Source organism: Falco rusticolus, chromosome 7, assembly GCF_015220075.1.
Source record: "Falco rusticolus isolate bFalRus1 chromosome 7, bFalRus1.pri, whole genome shotgun sequence".
NCBI classification, from domain to species: Eukaryota; Metazoa; Chordata; class Aves; order Falconiformes; family Falconidae; genus Falco; species Falco rusticolus.
In genome coordinates, this window is record NC_051193.1 from 54,583,249 (window position 1) to 54,601,242 (window position 17,994).

General features: G+C 39.5%; 1 protein-coding gene across 1 annotated transcript; it reads left to right on the plus strand.

The window, feature by feature from the left end:
* Positions 1-475: 475 nt before the first annotated feature.
* Positions 476-16,319, plus strand: KATNBL1 (katanin regulatory subunit B1 like 1). Its single transcript, XM_037394762.1, has 10 exons — positions 476-608; positions 8,534-8,661; positions 10,168-10,208; positions 10,588-10,870; positions 12,239-12,357; positions 12,533-12,583; positions 12,667-12,756; positions 13,311-13,400; positions 13,801-13,894; positions 15,406-16,319. Exons 2-10 carry the CDS (start codon positions 8,548-8,550, stop codon positions 15,436-15,438), a joined length of 915 nt encoding a protein of 304 aa, XP_037250659.1. The 5' UTR covers positions 476-608; positions 8,534-8,547; the 3' UTR covers positions 15,439-16,319.
* Positions 16,320-17,994: the final 1,675 nt, after the last annotated feature.

Sequence of the window (17,994 nt, forward strand, 5' to 3'; positions counted from 1 at the left end):
AAAGGGTTTTAGGCTCCGCTGCAGCCCGGCGCTGGCATGGATTTCTCGGGCAGTTCGAACACCGCATGTCCGCACCCGCGTGTCAGCAGCAGCAGCCGGCGCACACGACTCCGCGCGGGCTGCGAGGCTCCCGGTAAATGCAAAGACTCGAGGATAACTGCCCATCAGCAAGGCTTCCTTACGCCGAGCAACACCGCGCTGACCCGCAGCTCCGCACGCACAGCACCGGCGTACCGGCAGAGGCTCCCGCAGCTGACGGCCGCGGGCCCGCCGGGCGGGGTGCACCGGGGCAGCCGGGAGGCCGGCGGGGCGGGGCGGGGCGGGGCGGGGCGGGGCCGGGCGGGGCCGGGCCGGGCCGGGCGGGGCGAGAAGCAGCCGCCGCCGTGGCGGACACGCCCCCGGCCGCCGGGAGGTGGCAGCGCGGCCGTCAGAGGGCGCCGCGTGCCTGCGCCGCGCGGCGCGGCCGGTGGGGCGTGGCGCGGCGCGGCCCAGCATGCAGCGCGGCGCCGTTTGAATGGCGCAGGCTCCGGGCGCTGGGCCCCGGCGGTAGGTGCCCGTGGCTCCTCCTCCCCCCTCGGCGTGGCCCTGCCCGGTACCATGAGCAGCGGGTGAGTGAGCGGGGATGAAGGCTCCCGGGGCCGTGGCCGAGGAGCTGGCGCTTCGAGCCGGCGGCGGGCGGGGTTCCTAGCGGCCGGGGTGGGAGCTTTCCTGGCCCAGGACTCGTCTCCGGCCGCTGAGGAACCGGGGCCGCGGGAGCCCTCGGCGGGGCCTACCCCCACCCCGCTCGCCGCCCGCTCTGGAGGAGCGCGGTGCGTGGCGCGCCCCGGGCCGTGCTTTGGCTCGCCGGGGCCGGGTGCGGCTCCGAGGCGCCCCTCTCGGCGGGCGGGCGGTGGGGGAGCGGGGCTGCCGCCTCCCCGCTCCCGCGGTGGCCCCCGCCAGGCCTCCCCCGGCCGGCGCCCCTGCGCGTGGGGCGCGCCAATGCGGGGCAGCCCCGCCGGCCTGCGGCACGGCTGCCCGCGGTGCTGGCGGCCCGTAGCGGGCGAGCTCTGGCGGTTGCGCTGTTGGGGGAGCGGCGGTACCAGCCGCGGCTCGCAGCGAGCGTGTGCGCTGGCAGGTAAGTGGAGGGAGGGCAGGGGAGGCTTCGGTGCTGCCGAGAAGGAGGATAACCAGCCGGGTGTGAGGCCTGCTGACGGGATTTATTCGCTGGGTGTGACAGATTCCAGTGGGGAAAAAAAGGACGGGGGTGTGAGGCAGATCTTCAGAAGCCTGAAGATCAGATTCTGCATTAATTACTTTGTTAACCTTCAAAGTTTTTTTTGTCCGCTGTTATGCTGGAGTAGTTTGGCATGTTGTTGAACATAGATACAAAATAAAGATATTCTGAATAGTGACATCTATTGATGAGAGAGACTGGGAGGAAGTTTTAGAAACCTTTGTTGCTCTTTTTGTGTAATATGATGTGCTATAGGGCAAGGTTAAGTCAGTTTGCTTAAAAGCAGCTTTATTCTTTCTCTTCTTGGAATATGTATTCTGCTTTTTCCACTCCCCTGGTTTTTTGTTCCGGTAGTCAGGGAAGGGGGGGGGGGGGGGGGGAGATAAGTTACCCAAGTTTACTAGAACTAAAGCATAACAGAAGACAGGTTAGTGCCTCTGGCCTTGCTGATTAGAAATAAATTGTCCTAGTCAAAAGCTGTCAGTTTCATATTATCAGTGCATGTAATTTTGATTAAAATTTATGTACTATGATTTTACTGAACTCAAGTTACCATTGGCTTGAATTCCTAAACTTTATAACTCAGAATTTCATTATAACATCTTAGGAATTATATCATTAAAGTATTTCATATGTATATATTTTGTAAAAATGTGAGTATAGTGATATGTGTGTGGTGTTATATTAGTGTATATGTATTCTGTCTCTCACCCAGTTTCGAAACGCTTCTTTTCAATATATTTCTATTGGAATCATTTTAATAAGCTTTTTTTTTAATTTATTGTAACAGTGTTGTATGTTGGTCTCGGGGTAAGGAGCTTAAGTATGAATTAAGAAGGCTTTTTAAGTACTATAAACAGACCACAGTCAATAATGGAAGTGTATTCGAGGGTAACATAAGTCATGTGATCCCAAGCTATGCGAAGTGTAGTCAGACTGTGTTCAGCTAAGTAGGGATGAGATGTGTACTGATGCTTCCACCAAGTTTGGCGATTGAGGAGTTTTCCAGTAAGTCTTTCTCTAGGTTTGACTTTAAAGTTCTTGTTGCAGTTTTTTTGAAGCTTTTGGGGTTCAGCAATGAGTAGAAAAATACACTGTATTTCATTTTGAGTAGTTTCTTAAATCTTGTGTAAAATATTAATGTAGGAGTGTCGGTGTATTGGAACTTGATTTCCTATGTAGAACTCTCAGATAATGTCACTGACAGCACTTTTCCAACCTTACTCTTCTTAGGGTGTTCATAAGTGAAAATGAACCGGTAAAAGCATCTCTGCATTAGTGAAGGATGATTTTAGAAAGGTCTGAAACACTGACAATACTATGTTATGGCAGCTTAACATATCTGTAAATGGTATCCCCAGATGCAGAAAACTGGGTATTTGTTTGACTTTTTTCTAGAAAATATTTTTTCCAGAATGTGAATAAGGTTCAGTTATTAGACTCTTAAGCTAGCTCCACAAGGAGAGGTAACTCACACCTGGCTTCATCCTCAATAAACTTAACCAAATGCTGACTTGTGGTCATTTTTGGAGGTTAATTATGACTGCTTGTGCCAGTGGGCCATATACAAATTCCATATGTAAGAGTAATAGGAAAATGAGCTTAAACTGTAGGAATAAGCTAACTTACCATAACTAGTTACTCAAATATATTTGCCTTTACTGCAAACTTAATGAAATTCCTGTTACTTCTGTCCACGCATGAAACTTTATATTGAAACAAATGGCCTGACAGGTATAGCACATTTGCAAAAATGTGTCCTGCTGGCATATTAAAAAACTTTCTATAGAGTTGCAGAAAAATTTTGCATTAACATACTTCTTGGAATCTTGAGCTCCACTTTTTTTTTTAAAAGAGAATTCAGTATTTAACACTGTCAGGGCATAAACTACTAAAAGGAGTGGTTTTTTTTTTAATAAAAACCCCACTCCGTTTCATATTCTAAGCATGTGGAAGCCATCTAAAACTGAGAGACAGATGGATTCTGTAACATTTGTCAGAGTTAAAATGGAAGGAAATTATGCCAAGCTTACAGAATCACTTCTACATCACAAGATAGTGCTGATTAATTTTTGTAGATGGATTACCCTTGCGGAAGTTAACTTGGAATAACCATTTTTGGAAGTTTCTCAGGATCATTTTAAATCTGATAATGACTACAGAAATTGACTGTTACTGGTTCCCTGATGCATACCTATTTTGAATGCTTTCACAGTATGAACTCCCCTCCTTGGGGAGTAACAATTAACCCTTTCATCTGAGTTTAATATTGCCATCCTTGAACTTGCACTTGATTTAATATGGGGCGGGGGAGAGTCACAGAAACGTCTGCAATTGCTAGGGTACATGGAATGCTACAGGAAAAAATAGCTGTTAAGAATTTGGGCACAGAGTAGGACAGGAAGAATGTTTGTTTTAAAGGGTATTGCTGATGACTTAAGGTATCGAGCTATTTTACATTGGCTTTGCTGTCACGCGAAGTACTCCAGTCTGTGTTCTGCAAGAAATTAATGTTATGTTAATACATGTGTAGATTACATAACATGCGAAGAAAAGTTTGTCCCTCTCTGGGGGCTGTGCCCAGAACATAGAACGATGGGAGGGAGTGGCAGAGCTGTTGATACTTGCCTTTGATAGATGTGCACTTGAAAGCCTTTTCGTGCTGTCTTTCGTTGCTTTGATACTGGTATGACTTGAAGAGTTGAAGGGAGAGATCAGAGTTAGAAAATAGCAGTAAGGCCATCAAGAAAACTTTGCATGGATACTGTCTATTGACTGCAGGGTCAAATGTGCTTGCTTATCAGGATGTAGGGCTGCTGTTACTCTGGTCTTGTTTCCTGAAAATTTAGGAGACTAAAAGGAGGAGAAAGGAAGGGTTGGCATCTTCTGTGAGAAGCCATGCATGGGATGGGGGAAACTGGTGGAATGTGAGCCTATCATCTGAATGAAATCTCTGTTCAGATTTGCAGTCTATTTTGTTACAGTTGTAAAACAGTTTAGGCTTGTGTGGTGAAGGGTTAAGGTAGAGATGAAGAGACTTCCATTCTAACCTTAGTTTATTTTTTAAGTTTTGTAAAGCAAAATAGTTGCATTGGACTTAATGAGATGGTATAACAGACTGTTCTGAACAAATACCACTAGCTGTGCCCCTCACAAGGGGATAGTCAAAAATTCAAGACGTAAAGGTGTCTGTTTGATCCTGTACAAATTGGTATCTAATGCCAGTTTTAAAATCCCCTGTATATATTCCAAAATAAGTGTGTGGTAGTATCTAATTAGCTATCCCTACATGATGGTATCTGATAGCAGATAAAATGAAAGTTGTAAAGAGCCCTATGAAGTGTTTTTATCCTCTAGCATTCATCTTTTTAATTACTGGCCAGCTAGCATTTTATCATGTGTTACTAAGCCTTTAGAAGCAGGTTTCTTGATGTGGACTAAGTTTATTATAGCAGTATTGGGTTTGGATGTACCAGATTCTTCTGCTTGTGTTCTGCTTTCTCTGGACTTAATCACTTCAAATGTATGTATTTTTTTATGAATTTACATATTAAGTCTGCACTGGAACCCATGTAAACATTTGGGTCACAGCATCCTGTGACAAGTTCAGCTTGATTATAATTTGCACAAAGAGCCACCCCCTTTCGTTAGTTTTGAACCTACCTTCAGCTAGTGCTTTTTGACCATTCTTATATTAGGCAAGACAGTGAATAATCTCAGTGTAACTTCTCCAAGCCGTTCATTTTGTAGGCCTCTGTTTTATTTCCCCTCTCTCGTATAAGTGGCCGCCTCCTCAAACTGAAAAGGGCTCATCTGTTCAGTTACTGATTGTGTGGAAGGTATTCTGGTTTTTTAACTTGTCTGACCTTTTTTTACTTAGGAGTCTTCTGAGTTTTTTGAGGGGAAGAGTCTAAACCTGGGCTCAATATTTGAAACAGTCACTATAGACTGCCACAACAGTGTTCTGTTTATTTTCCTGTTTATTGATCCATATGGAACGCTGAGCAATCGGAATGATCTAAAGTAAACCGTCATATATGCAGATCATGTTGTGGGTGGCAATTAGTAATGCGGAGCCTGTGATTCTATATGGGAGCCCAGAATTTCCTCATGCCTGCAGACACACAGGCTTTGCTTTTTATTAACCTATAGTCATTGCTTCTGTTTATTTTACTTGACGGTCCTTCTCTAATTCATCAGTTAGCCCTCCTCTTCAGTGTCTGGTTTAACTTTGTGTTGTCAATGGTCTTTGTCATTTAATTATTCATCCCCTTTGTGAGGTAATCCATGAATGTATCAAACAGCATAAACAAATGCAGATTTTTATGCAGGATTCCTGTGGTGGCTGCCTTCAGTGAGGGAACCACTTGAACAGTTTAGGACTTAGCTGTTTCTCCATGCAAAAACTTTCACTCTTATCGCTTGGTTGCTTAATTTCCTCAAGAAGTTAAAGTGAGGGACTTCTGGAAACTTTTTGGAATATTCTGCTAGAATCTTATCATTTAGCTGTCCTTTATCCATGTTGTACTACTTCGTAGTCTCAAAGAATTCCATTAATGTGCAGGGCAGGACTTGCCTTCACAAGAACCAGGTTGGATCTTTCACAGTATATTATTGTTTGTGTCCAGTAATTCTGTTCTTGATTACATTATTTACTGATTTGCACAACAGAGATGTCAGTCTGGATCTTTCTTGAGGCTATCTTTAAATACTGACTGTGTTTTCCACACATGATTTCTTTAGGTGCTTTGTCAGCTCTAAGGGAGAGGTTCTGCACGGTGGTTAACAATGCAGCTATTCCATTACTGTGTGTATGTTCGCTGCTGCTTCTGCATCCTCAGAGACCCTCACAAACCAGGTTAAACTATGGAAACCTTTCTAAACTGTAGGACAGTGAACACTCAATTTTACTTCATTTCATCAGATGTTCCTTTATGTCTGATCATCTGTTAGCCTTTTGGGTTTCTGTTCCCAGTCTTTAAAGAAAGAATTGGCAGTTTTGTCTTTTCTTGTTTCAGCTGTGAGGCTAGAGGGGCATTATGTTCTTGCATCAAATTGCTAGTGTGTGTAATTCTTTTTGTTTTGGACACATTCAGTCTTTTTTTGGGGGGAACTTCCTTCCCTCCAGGATAACCTCTTTCTAGTTAGGTATTTAGAGACATTATCTTAGACTCTGATGCACTAACTGACTTCACTTGGCAAGACATTTCTTTCTAGCCTTCTAGTTTAACGGTGCTGCTGTCTTGGGTATTGAAGATCAGATTCTTGCTTAGCACGTAGCATGAAAGAGGAGGATGCTTTGGGATCACTTACTAAACAAGCAAGTAAGGACAGGTAGCTCTTCTGCATGAAGAATTGTAAGCTGTCAGTGTGTCACGGCAGTAGTTGCAATAAATGATTCTTCAGAAACGGAATTTATGGATATTTTTTTTTTTTAGCATTTGACAGGATGATTCTATGGGGTCTAGCTCTGGTGGCTGCAGGTTGTCCTTCATTACTGCTGCCCCCTCAGGAACATTCTCAAACAGGGGATGCAAAAAAAAAAAAAAATCCTCCTAGCTTTCTGCCTTCATCATTAGCCTCAACAGAAGGTTGGATTTGTTGGGATTTCAGGGTTGTTGGGTTAGACTATTTGTCAAAAGTTCTGTTGTTTGCTTTTGTGTTGTGCTCCAAGTTCAAATTTTAATGTACAGCCCATTTGAGGCCATACAATGACTTGAACCAGTCTGGTGTGCAGCAAAGTTGTTTCTTCTAAACTTCAGAGGAAAAAATATTTTTTACTACTTATAAGCCTGGTGGATGGAAGCCTTGAAAGTGTGGAGAACTTGTAGGGTGACAACTATTCTATCAGCATTCCATAGTATGCAGGAAAAGTTAACTTAATGAACCAGTTTTAAGAGTCTTGTATGTGGAAAAGTATGGGCCACCAACTGTTAAAAGATCTTGCCGTAAATAATGCTGCCATTTGCAGTGCTTGCTGAAGTCATTGGTCTGAGAGCTCTATATTCCCATCTAGGAGTAAGGGTTTCTATCAGTAAAACTTCCTTTTTCTGAGAGAGAGTTCTCCAATCTGATTCTTTAGTACTGATCCTGTTCTAAAGAAAACTGAAGCACTCGAATTTTTTTTGCTTCCGCTGTATCCTAAAATATTGAATGTAATATGCATTATGTGAAGAGTACACCTTATCCTTGGTTTTGAGCCTGCCACCTGTTTGTTTTATTTGATGGCCTTTAGCTACTGCATTGGAAAATCTTCTGTGGCTAACAAGCTGTTTCCCCATCTGGCTTTTTCAGTGCTCAGTGTCTTAGTGTTTTAAATACTGAAGTTCTTAATGTGAGATAAATTTGCTGCATGGAGGAAAAGGGATAGGACTGTTGGTACTGAAAGTGGAGGGGAGAGATTAGGACACTCATGCTGGGACCAGAGTTTTACTGTTTAGAGGAAAACGAATAAAATTAAAGCAAATAGTTGGTTTTTAAAAGGTGGGATGTCTTGCTGAAACATCTTAAGAATAGTGCACCATGGTGATGTAATTCTTGAATCCAGTCTCAAGCAATGAATTTTCTGAATCACTCAGAAAAAATGCAAAACCATGTGTACAACTGTCTCAATCTTGGTTTTGATTCTTTGCATACTTCAAGACAAAGTACTTCAGGCATTTTCTTGCTGGTTAACTGGTATAAATATTTTTTTTAATATGAAGAATAGCCAAATTTATATTCTGAGAAAAATGGGTGGGAGGTGGATTTGCCAGTGATCTAAGGGTGGTCTTTGACTTCCATTTTTTTAACCTTTGCTGTTCGATGAAATTTGCCTCCTTCCTGAAAAACAGGGATTATTTTTATTTTCCTGCTTTTCCTCACTTGAAAATGGTTGTGGGACCAATTATTTTTTTTTCTAGGTGGCAGATGAAATTCCTAGTGTGAGAGGTGGAAAGTCTCATAAATTGCTGCCACCTTTACTTGAATTCTTGTCTGTATGGCACCTTTCAGTGCAGGTGTACTAAGCTGGTCTGAAAACAAGATCTCTGCTTCTGTTTCTTGCAGAGGGGGTGGAGGGGGGTGTCTTGGTTTTATTGTTTTTTTTTTTTAAATAAATAGGAATTTTTAAGTGCTCATCAGCATGCTACTAATGATAGGGTCTCCAGCTAACATTTGCTGCTGAAGGATGTCTTGGATTATTTATATGATGGAAGATCTTGTGTATAGTTTAACTCTTTTTAACTGGTTTTGCTGGCTGCATTTGAAGAAAGTTAACTATTATAGAAAAGATACTTGGTTATTCTTATTTTATATTAAATATATTTCCCTTGAAAACAGGGATTTGAGAGATTATGGCATCTGAAGCCCACAATGTTAGAAAACAGAAAGTATTGCATATTGAAGGTCATCCCATTGATCTCCCTAGAAAAAGAATCTCTTCTTCCACTAAAAAGATCATGAAGGAGGTAAGCTGTGGGGTTTTGGGGGTTTTTTTATTCTTTGATGAAGCTGAAGCAAACATTCAAACAAGTTCATAGTTCTAAGCAGTCTAAAACTGGAGTGCCCTATTGGGCATTTCATGTTTAGATGTGCAAGAACTTTAGCTATTACACAATTATATTATGAAAACTCTGCATTATTATAGACATAAGCAGTGACTGCACAGATACATGTATCATATCATCCACATGAGCAGTAGTTAACGATGGTTTTACTTATGCCTGCTTTGCTGCAGTACAGCCAAGAACTGTTTCAGTAGAGAAATTGTATCATCAAAAAATTCTCTCTTGCCAAGAGAGCTACATGGCACAATTGAGAGGTGGGGTAGGTGAAATACTTGCATTGAAAAGGACCTGTCATCTTAATATCATGCAGGTTGATCTACCCCATTTAGTAACATGTACTTTCACTAGATTCTTGCTAGTCAGAAACATTTTCTCATAACCTCTTACATGTGTTACTGGTAGAAGAGGAAGGCGGTGGAGTATGGAGGTAAACTTCCTGTAAGATCACTTCAAACAGCAGTCAAGATGCCAATATGCTCTATGTCTGTTTGCTTATTGAAACTTACGTATTAAAACCTACATGATTTTATGACTTGGTGTTAACAAAAAACAGTCATAACATTGTTTTGCTGATGTATGCAATGTAAATGTTAATAGTAGTATAAATTTTCAAGTTCAGATGCCTGCAGTATATGGGTATAGTACCTGTTTGTATGAAAATGTATTTCTAACTTTAGCATCTTAGTTCTTTTTTATTATTAATCTGTTTACTAATGAAAAAAGTAGACTAGTATGTCACAATTCAACTCATCTTCATTACATGAAGCTCTAAAACATTGAAGACTACTGTATAAAAAATCATTTAGAAATTAATCTTCAGGTTCTGCTGCTTAATTTTCAAAGGTTTTGCTAATCTGTTTGGCACAACCTTGAATGAATTTTGTGATTCCTTTTGGATATCACTCTTCTATGCAGCCTAATGGTGCAAAAGGGTGCTAATCTATTTCATATGAATGAATTCAAGATAATCAAGCTGGTGTTGTCTACAGTGGTCTTGATTTATTTTTTTTTTAAATGCATGTGTGAGACAAGCAATGCAGTTTTGCCATCAGATTCCAGTAGCCTTTTTATGTTCGTCACAGTTGCTAGTAAGTAAAAACTCTCTCCCTGTGATGTCACAGTCCTGCCTCTGGCCAAAGATACCCCAAGCCTACAGCTGACTGTGGTGCTCCAAGGATAGCGATGACAGAGCTAGTCCATCTATAGGTCACCATAAAATACCTGAAGATTATAGGAAGGTTAACATAGCTGTGCTTTAGCTACAGAATAGGAAGAGTGGGTGGAAAGGAGGGAATCCATGTTAAGCTTAGGCAGTGGTAAAGCAGAACTTCCTTTTGACAAACTGTGGGAGTGTTTGAGCCTTTTTAGTAAAAAAACTTGTTTTCTTCTCTGTTCCCTTTCTCCCAGGGTAAGAAATCTCCAAAACAGCTGGCTTCATACACAAACAGGTACGAGGGCTGTGCAGACGCTTGAGTTTGAAGTGAGAGGGAGGCAGGGAGGAAGAAGCTGTTTAAATCTTTTTACAACACTCAAGCAGACACAAATGGAAGATAGCTCTTGATTACTTAATTCTTTACTGACAATACTTGGTTCTTGTGTCCACTTCCATAATAATGAGTCTGCGTTTATAAAAGCAGGAGAAAAATATTGGTGGTAGCTCTTACTTCTGATAACCCAAATGTTGTGAAGATATATTTTGGGGATAAAGTGTCTTTGCTAACCTGCAAGTTGACTGCTGAATTCATAATGATGTATTTTCGCTTACTAACATGAAGAATTGCTTAGATTTAGAGCAACTTTCACTAAAATACTGCTTTATTATTGCAGAATAACAGTTGGAAAAACGGTGACCAGTCCCCTCTCTCTTTTCAAAGTAGTATATTGTAAAAGAAAAGTTCGTTGTTATACTCCAAAGCCTTGCTATAGAAAGAAACAGTTCCCTAAATCTAGGGGCTGTGACATGGCAAATAAAGAAAATGAACTGGCTTGTGCAGGGAATCTGCCAGCAAAACTACACAACGACAGTCGTACGCACTTGTTGAATTCTAGTGACTCTGGCTCATCTCAAACAGAAGGCCCATCATCCAAATATAGTGGATTTTTTTCAGAGGTAAGTAGAGTTTAAAGAAACTTTAGTTTAAAATAGGAGTATTCCTGATAGTTTCTTTGTGTAGTTAGCTGTGAAAGTTTTCAGAGATTCATTTTCTTAACATACAGATTGGCTCCAGTCTTGTGATTTACAATCTCTATCTGTCAGTTTACCGGGGATACAGTTGCCAACAATAGTAGTTCTGCCAGTTTTCCACATGTTTGTCAGCACAGAAGCTCAGATCTGCCAGGCTACTCTGGGTTAAAATTGTACCAACACTAAAGGAAAATGTTTTGACCTGGTTGAGTTTCATGATCTGGCATGATGTATAGCCACATGCGTGCTTATGTGTGAAAGTAAGCTGGTGAGGTAGGACAGGACCATTTTCAATAGCAGTATCAGCTTCATGTGTATGAAATGAACTTAAGTGTTTGTGTAAGACTGTTTCTTGTTAAGATTGCTTGATGAAACACAGTGAATGGCTGTAGGGCTTCCAAAACTGGACAAAGGTCAGATATTTAAATGAAATGGGTTTTATGACAGTGAAGGCCATTTAAGTCCCTTAATGTTGAAGTTTCCATTTCTGTCACCATAGATGTTTGTTACCCTTTGAGGCCTGCAGTTGTTTTAAGTGAGGCATAGCAGGGAAGATAAGATTGAAGATTCTTACCGTGCTGTCTTTTTATGGTACTGGTCTTGTGAAGACAGAGCCCTGAGAGTCCAGTGGGCTGGAGGTACAAGTCTGTGGCACTCTTGCACTCCATTGAGTTTGATCGTTTCAAGGAAGGAGCAGCAGAATAGCTAGAATAAAGATGCTGTGGGAAGAAGAGTAAAGAAATGAAGAGTGGGGGAGGATTCATCCTGTGAGAAACTGAAGACTAGATCACTTGCCACAGATGCCTGTTTAACTGTTTTGAGAGATGTGGGTGGCTCTGCAGTGTTCACCAATGCAAGGTCTATTTTTATTAAAATACCTAAACTTCATTCCAAGAACAAGCTATTTTCAGAAATTAATCTTTTCTGTCAAAGTTCAGAATAATACATGTAATTACTTGGGTCTAAATTGTGTCAAAATTAATAAGCATCTAAGTAAAAAATTCTCAAGAGTTGGTTGAATTACAGGTTTCTCATGAATGCTGTATTTAACTTTTAGATACGTCTTTAGGTGTCTACAGACCTTATTCTTGTAGCTCTTGGGTAAAGTAGTCTTAATCTATTTGTGCCCCCTTCTAAGGGAAATTTGTGGTTTTAAGGCTACTGTGAGCTAAATTTCTGAAACTCGTCAGCATACAGGTAGGATTGTACGTTAACAAATTGCTATATTAGAGCAGCTTATTGTGTTGTTGCTGGCTACTTGTGGTAAATTTCTATATTTTCAAAAATACACAGGTTTCTCAGGACCATGAAACTATGGCTCAAGTTCTTTTCAGCAGGAATCTGAGGCTGAATGTAGCTTTAACCTTTTGGAGAAGGAGAAGTATAAGTGAACTGGTAGCCTACTTAGTGAGGTAAACCTGAGTGTCTCTTTTATATTCTTAAAGTGGTAGCAAATTCAAATATGCTGCAGCATTTTTAGGGGTTCCCTAAATGTTGTAACTTCGTTACGCTTATTCTTTAAGTCATGGTGGAAGCACATACTTCAACCTATGCTCTACTATCTGATTTTATTCTTAATGTTTCTAGGATACAAGATCTTGGAGTAGTAGTAGACTGCCTTCCTGTGCTTACAAACAGGTACAAACAAAAAAGTGGAGGGATAAGAATCTGCTATAGCCCTGATGAAGTTCAAACACTTCTGAAACATCTTGTTTTTTAAGTTTACAGGAAGAAAAACCACATATTTCAGTTGGCTGCTGCGTAGATCTTTTGCCTTTAGTGAAATCATTGCTTAAAAGCAAATACGAAGAGTAAGTATGAGTTTAGGATGTTTTCAAAACGTTATTACTTCCTGGCTATGCAGTGCCCTAGAAGTTAATGGTGTTTAGTCCTCTGACTGTTGTTCCCTCTGCCCCTTCACCCAATGCTGAATTTGAGGGAACGCCAACCTGAAGAGGAGCTTCCCTCTGGACCTTTCTCCTCTAGCAAATCAGTGGCTCAACAACTCGTTTCTGCAAGGTTAAGGACTGGTGGGGACTGGCTTTACTGCTTATGCAGATTTATTTATCCTGAACAGTAAAACAGAATAGCACTGAGGTTTTAGTATGCTTTACATGAAATCAGGGCAGTTTTCAGGCAAAATACCTGAAGAATTTCTAGTTTTTCAATAAGAGCTTCAGTTAACCACTTTGAAATTGAAAACATAGGCAAGTATTTAAACTTGCCAATTTGTCTAGATTTTTAATTACAGAATAGAAAACATGTTGCTCTAAATTGCTTACCAATTTGTCTTGACACTTTAGCTGACCTGTAGATATTGGAGTGGGGTGAAAAAAAGCATTATGTGTAAAATATGTTGTTGCAGATACGTGATAGTTGGTTTAAACTGGCTTCAGGCTGTCATTAAAAGATGGTGGTCAGAACTGTCTGCACATTCAGAAAAGGCAGAGGATGGGTGAGTATAGTGTTGGGGAAATACTTAAATATATTTATGTAGCTTATTCCATCTCAGTCTGTTTTAACTTTGATCACTAGGAGCATACGTTATCTACAAAATAGTTATAATTTGAAAGTACTTAAAAGAAGTTGTTCTGTTAATACACAGGTGGTGTTTTGAAACAGACCTAAGGATTGTCATGTCTTTGTTTTCGTGTTTTTGTGGTTTTTTACTGGAGTTTTAATACATGTAGAACATAATATCAGAGGTTATACAAATATTGAGGAAGTTGGATCAATTTTTTCCAATAGTGACAATAACATGTAAACTAAGTCTATATATAGTATTAATAATGTTTCAGTCAGTCTCCTGAAGTGTGGTATATGTATGTTATAAAGTGTTGCTCATTCTTTTTCAGAAATATTCATATTTTAAAACGACAATTAAGTGGTTTGTGGGAACAGGAGAATCATCTTACTCTGGTTCCAGGATATACTGGTAATATAGCTAAGGTAATACAGTTCCAGTTGTGTTTAGTAGTGAATATAATTGTATCACTTGCAGTATTCCTCTCATTTGTGTTTTTTTTATGCAAAACTATTGATGGATAGGAACACTTTTATTTTCCACTGATGCTCAAGTATATCGCACAACTTACACAGAAGTTTGGAGTCCCTATGATAATAGTAATGTGATTTAGAATGCTAACAATGAATTTTTTTATCCTTTTTTCACAGAGAAAGCATCTCCTTAATAGTGAAATGGCTAATAGTAATAAGCCTTAAAATTGATGTAAAAAAGGGCCCAGATGAGTAGGTAGACTGTAAAAGGATAGATGTTTTCTCTAAAATCTGCTGTACCCATTACTGTAAGCATAATGCAGCATGGAGAATCTTAGCCCGGCAATGTTGTTGGCATTTGCACATCAGGTGACTGGGGCAAGTGACAACATGTTAAATTCTAAAGCTTATAGCTGGCTTAATGCTTGGAAAGTTACGAGTTTGTGGAGAGCAGAAAAGTGTCTCCATCTGAAGCAAATCCCGGTTTGCCTTTCTCAGTACGTTGTGGTATCAGTAATACAATGAGGGTGTCTGGTAAGTGCATGAGTTGCTGCTCATGACACTCGTCTGTGTAAACAGGGCTTTCTTGAGGTGTGGCACAAAGAGTTACATTGAGTGAGAAACCTCTCCACATGGAGGGACCTGATGAAGGTAGACAGTAAGAGGACTTAAAGCAGATACTTGGTTATGTGCAGAATTCAAGCGAACTTCAAAAGAACTTGGAGATTGCATGCTTTACTAGCATCTGAAAGAGCTTTGTGGAATCTATTAATTTGATGGCTGCAGAATTTGTCACTTTGTATCAAATAAGTTTTCTTGTTCTTCTGGGATTGCTGTGCACTTGCGACTTATTTTTTTTTATTTCTACAAGAATATTACAAACTTCTTGCAGAGTTTCAGTCAGTAGGGGTGTAGAACAGTGTTCTAAACTCCCAACTCGTAGAGCAATGGAAGCTTGCAATACAGGCTACCTATTTCTTTTGGTGTGCCAACATAGCAGTTACAGCTAGTGTCAGCTTGTTTCTCTAGGATTCGGGTTCTCTTTCTGTTCATGTGGCTAATTCTTAATGTATATCAGGATAGATTGTGACCAAGGCCACCTGAACAAGTCAGGAGCAAAAAGTGTAGTACAAGAATGTTGGAGGGATGGGCTGAAGGAATGTCACTCTTAATAAACATGTTTCAAATACATGATCTCATGATGATGATTTTGTTTCCTGTGCATGCAGGGAACAGAGGAAAAATAGACTAAATTGATGACTTGGGAAGCTAGTCCCACTGTTCTTGCAGGCTTTCTAGTACATAAAGTAATGCCATTGAAAGTATCTTGAAGATAGCTTGTTCTGAAATTTGGCCTAAACATAATGATTCTTGTATTATGGTCCTGATTGATTACCCTGCCTTAGACATACAGTTGATGTTACAGCCATAAGTAATGTGACACTTTTGTTTCTCCTTTCTAGGATGTAAATGCTTATTTATTACAGCTACACTGACATGATTGGGAAACTATGTATGCTTATGTGGTGAAAGAACCCCGCAAAGTACCCCTGAAATACATACTGTTTCTGAAAGCCTTTTGAGAAATACTGGCAGAAGAGAACTGAACTGTCAAGCTGTTTAACAAAACCACTAATAAAATCCTAACAATCTACTTCACATTGAAGTGGAAAAACATCTAGTAGGAGCAACTTTTACTTCAATGAGGTGAAAGTGCACTATGAAAACTGTATGCCTTTGCTGCATTTGGGATTCACTGAGTTACTAGGTATTCATTTAAATGCTACTGTATTTTACCACAACATCGCATAAAAGAAGATGAATTACTGTCATGAAGACAAAGACAGCAGAACCAGTTAAAAGGAGCCAACAAAAGCAATCGGCATTTAGAGCTTTTAAATGTTTCTTTCACAAGAGAACTCCAGAATGCACCGATATCTTCCAATTGCATTTAAAAAAAAAACACAACAACTTTGGAATATTGAATTCTATGTTTTAATCAAATTATTAAAGACAATTTTTGTTTGCACTATTGAGAAACTGTACATTAAAGTTGCCTTAATTACTAGTGTTTCAAAAAGCCAATGTGTTAAGATGCAAATAGCTATTATGTTCAGATTGTAATGAGAAGCTACAAAAATCAGGGTTTCACATTGTGTAGTTAATGAAACATTGCACATATACAAAGATTCATGTATGAAAAATATTATAAATACCTGAAGTTAAGCTTGGATAAACAGTTATTGCAAATGTCAGCAGAATGGTGAATTTATGTCTAACAAATGTTTTTATATTGTATGTGGATTTCTAACACAGTAATCTTGTTCTGTATCATTTAAACTACATGCAAATAAGTAAATATATAAAATGTATCTACTGTTTTTCTTTTCAAGTTCATAAAAAATTTCTAGAGTAATCTCTTCCATGGTACTTTTTATCATAGATATTTATGTCTATTGTTTGAAATGTTTACAGCCAGATGAGGCCATGTTAATCAAATCACACTCTTTTTATACTACCTCTGTTAAACTGACAAAGAGCTTTTGCAAAATTAGTAGGGTTCTAGCCTGATCAGTGATGGCAAATTCATACCAACAATAGTATTGAACATACAGCTAAAACTCTTTTACTGTCCTATTGCTATCCTGAACTATTTTAATTTAAAAGCTATAGCTTAATAGCTCTGAGTTTTGCTTTTAGGATTACAATTGCCTTTTTTATTTTGTGATTAGAAAGCATGTGTTTCCAGGTAAAACTTAAGAAGTGCCAGCTGTTCACTTAAAACAAATATACATGCACAGCATGTATTACCAAATATTCTACTTCCTTAAACTAAGTACTTACAAGGGTTGTTTTCATACTTACCTAGCATTAAGCATATGCACTTTTATTGATGTGCAGGAGAAAACTCTGATAGCCCCAAGTGGTTTTTGCTTTACAGGTGAGGTAAACGAATTTTGAATTCTGGTAGTGGTCAACAGCTTTAGGCCTCCTGTTGCTTCATTTTAAATTCAATTTACATATTATTGCTGACTTCTGAAGGCCAACTAGAAATCTGTTACCAGAACTTGGTGCTTTTCATTATTTTGAGTATTCTATAAACCACCAAAGGTTTCACACTTTCCAGGGCAAACAGCTACAGGGAAGGGTTTCTGGGACATCCCAAAACTGAGCACTCTGTCGGATAATCTAGAGACAGGCACATAGCCAGATTGTTTTTGCTAGAATTGTTAGGTACAGTTACAGGTATTTCACACTCAAGAGAGTTTGTGATAGAACTTACTGCTTTCCAGATGTTTTTGCTGTCAATTAAAAATTTAAAGGAACTTCAGTATGATAATGTTCTTGTATTACTTCCCTGTTCTGTTCAGCACTTAAATGTAAAAGTGATATAAAGACTAGCTTCATCATTTGGGTAGCAGTTGCTGAAACTCTTAGGCTATTCCTCAAGGAGAATACTGTAAAGGCGATTAGAAACTAGGAATTTTTTTCCTCTTTTTTTTTTTATAGACAAAATGAAGTAACTCATGGCCATTTATTTCTGATAATACCAGAAGTAATTATTCTAACTGGAGAAAGTTAAATACTCTAGTAGTTAAAAATCTAGCTTGACTGTAGATGTAAATACATTGGTTTATAATGAATTCTGCATATGGCCATAGATTTAGAAAATTAACTGTGGATGGTGCTTTTGTTCTAGTGGCAAGGTAAGATTGACTTGAGGATTGTTACTGAGAAATATCTAATAAAATAATGCATTATTTTTAACAGCCAAAAGTTGTATTTTGACAGCATTGATAATATGGTATTAAACATTAAGCCATTAGTATCTGTGCCTTATTTTCAATAAGTTTTTGTACTGTTTTCAGGCAGCTACTAGACTGTCAGAACAGGATTTTAGTCTCCATTATGAAAAGATTTTTCTGTCATGATCTTAAAGAACTCACTTAAACTGTTCATGCTGACATTGAGGCTCAGCTTGTTGTATGCTCTTTAGTTCTCAAATGATTAGGAATCAGTTTTGCTGTAGTAGAATGTATGTGTATGGTATT

What these genes read in the sequence shown, in the direction of transcription:
- KATNBL1 (XM_037394762.1), top strand. Translation starts at nt 8,548, where the DNA reads ATGGCATCTGAAGCCCACAATGTTAGAAAACAGAAAGTATTGCATATT. An exon ending in CTAAAAAGATCATGAAGGAG is followed by an intron (nt 8,662 to 10,167) that starts GTAAGCTGTGGG and finishes CCTTTCTCCCAG; the next exon opens with GGTAAGAAATCTCCAAAACA. An exon ending in CTTCCTGTGCTTACAAACAG is followed by an intron (nt 12,584 to 12,666) that starts GTACAAACAAAA and finishes TTGTTTTTTAAG; the next exon opens with TTTACAGGAAGAAAAACCAC.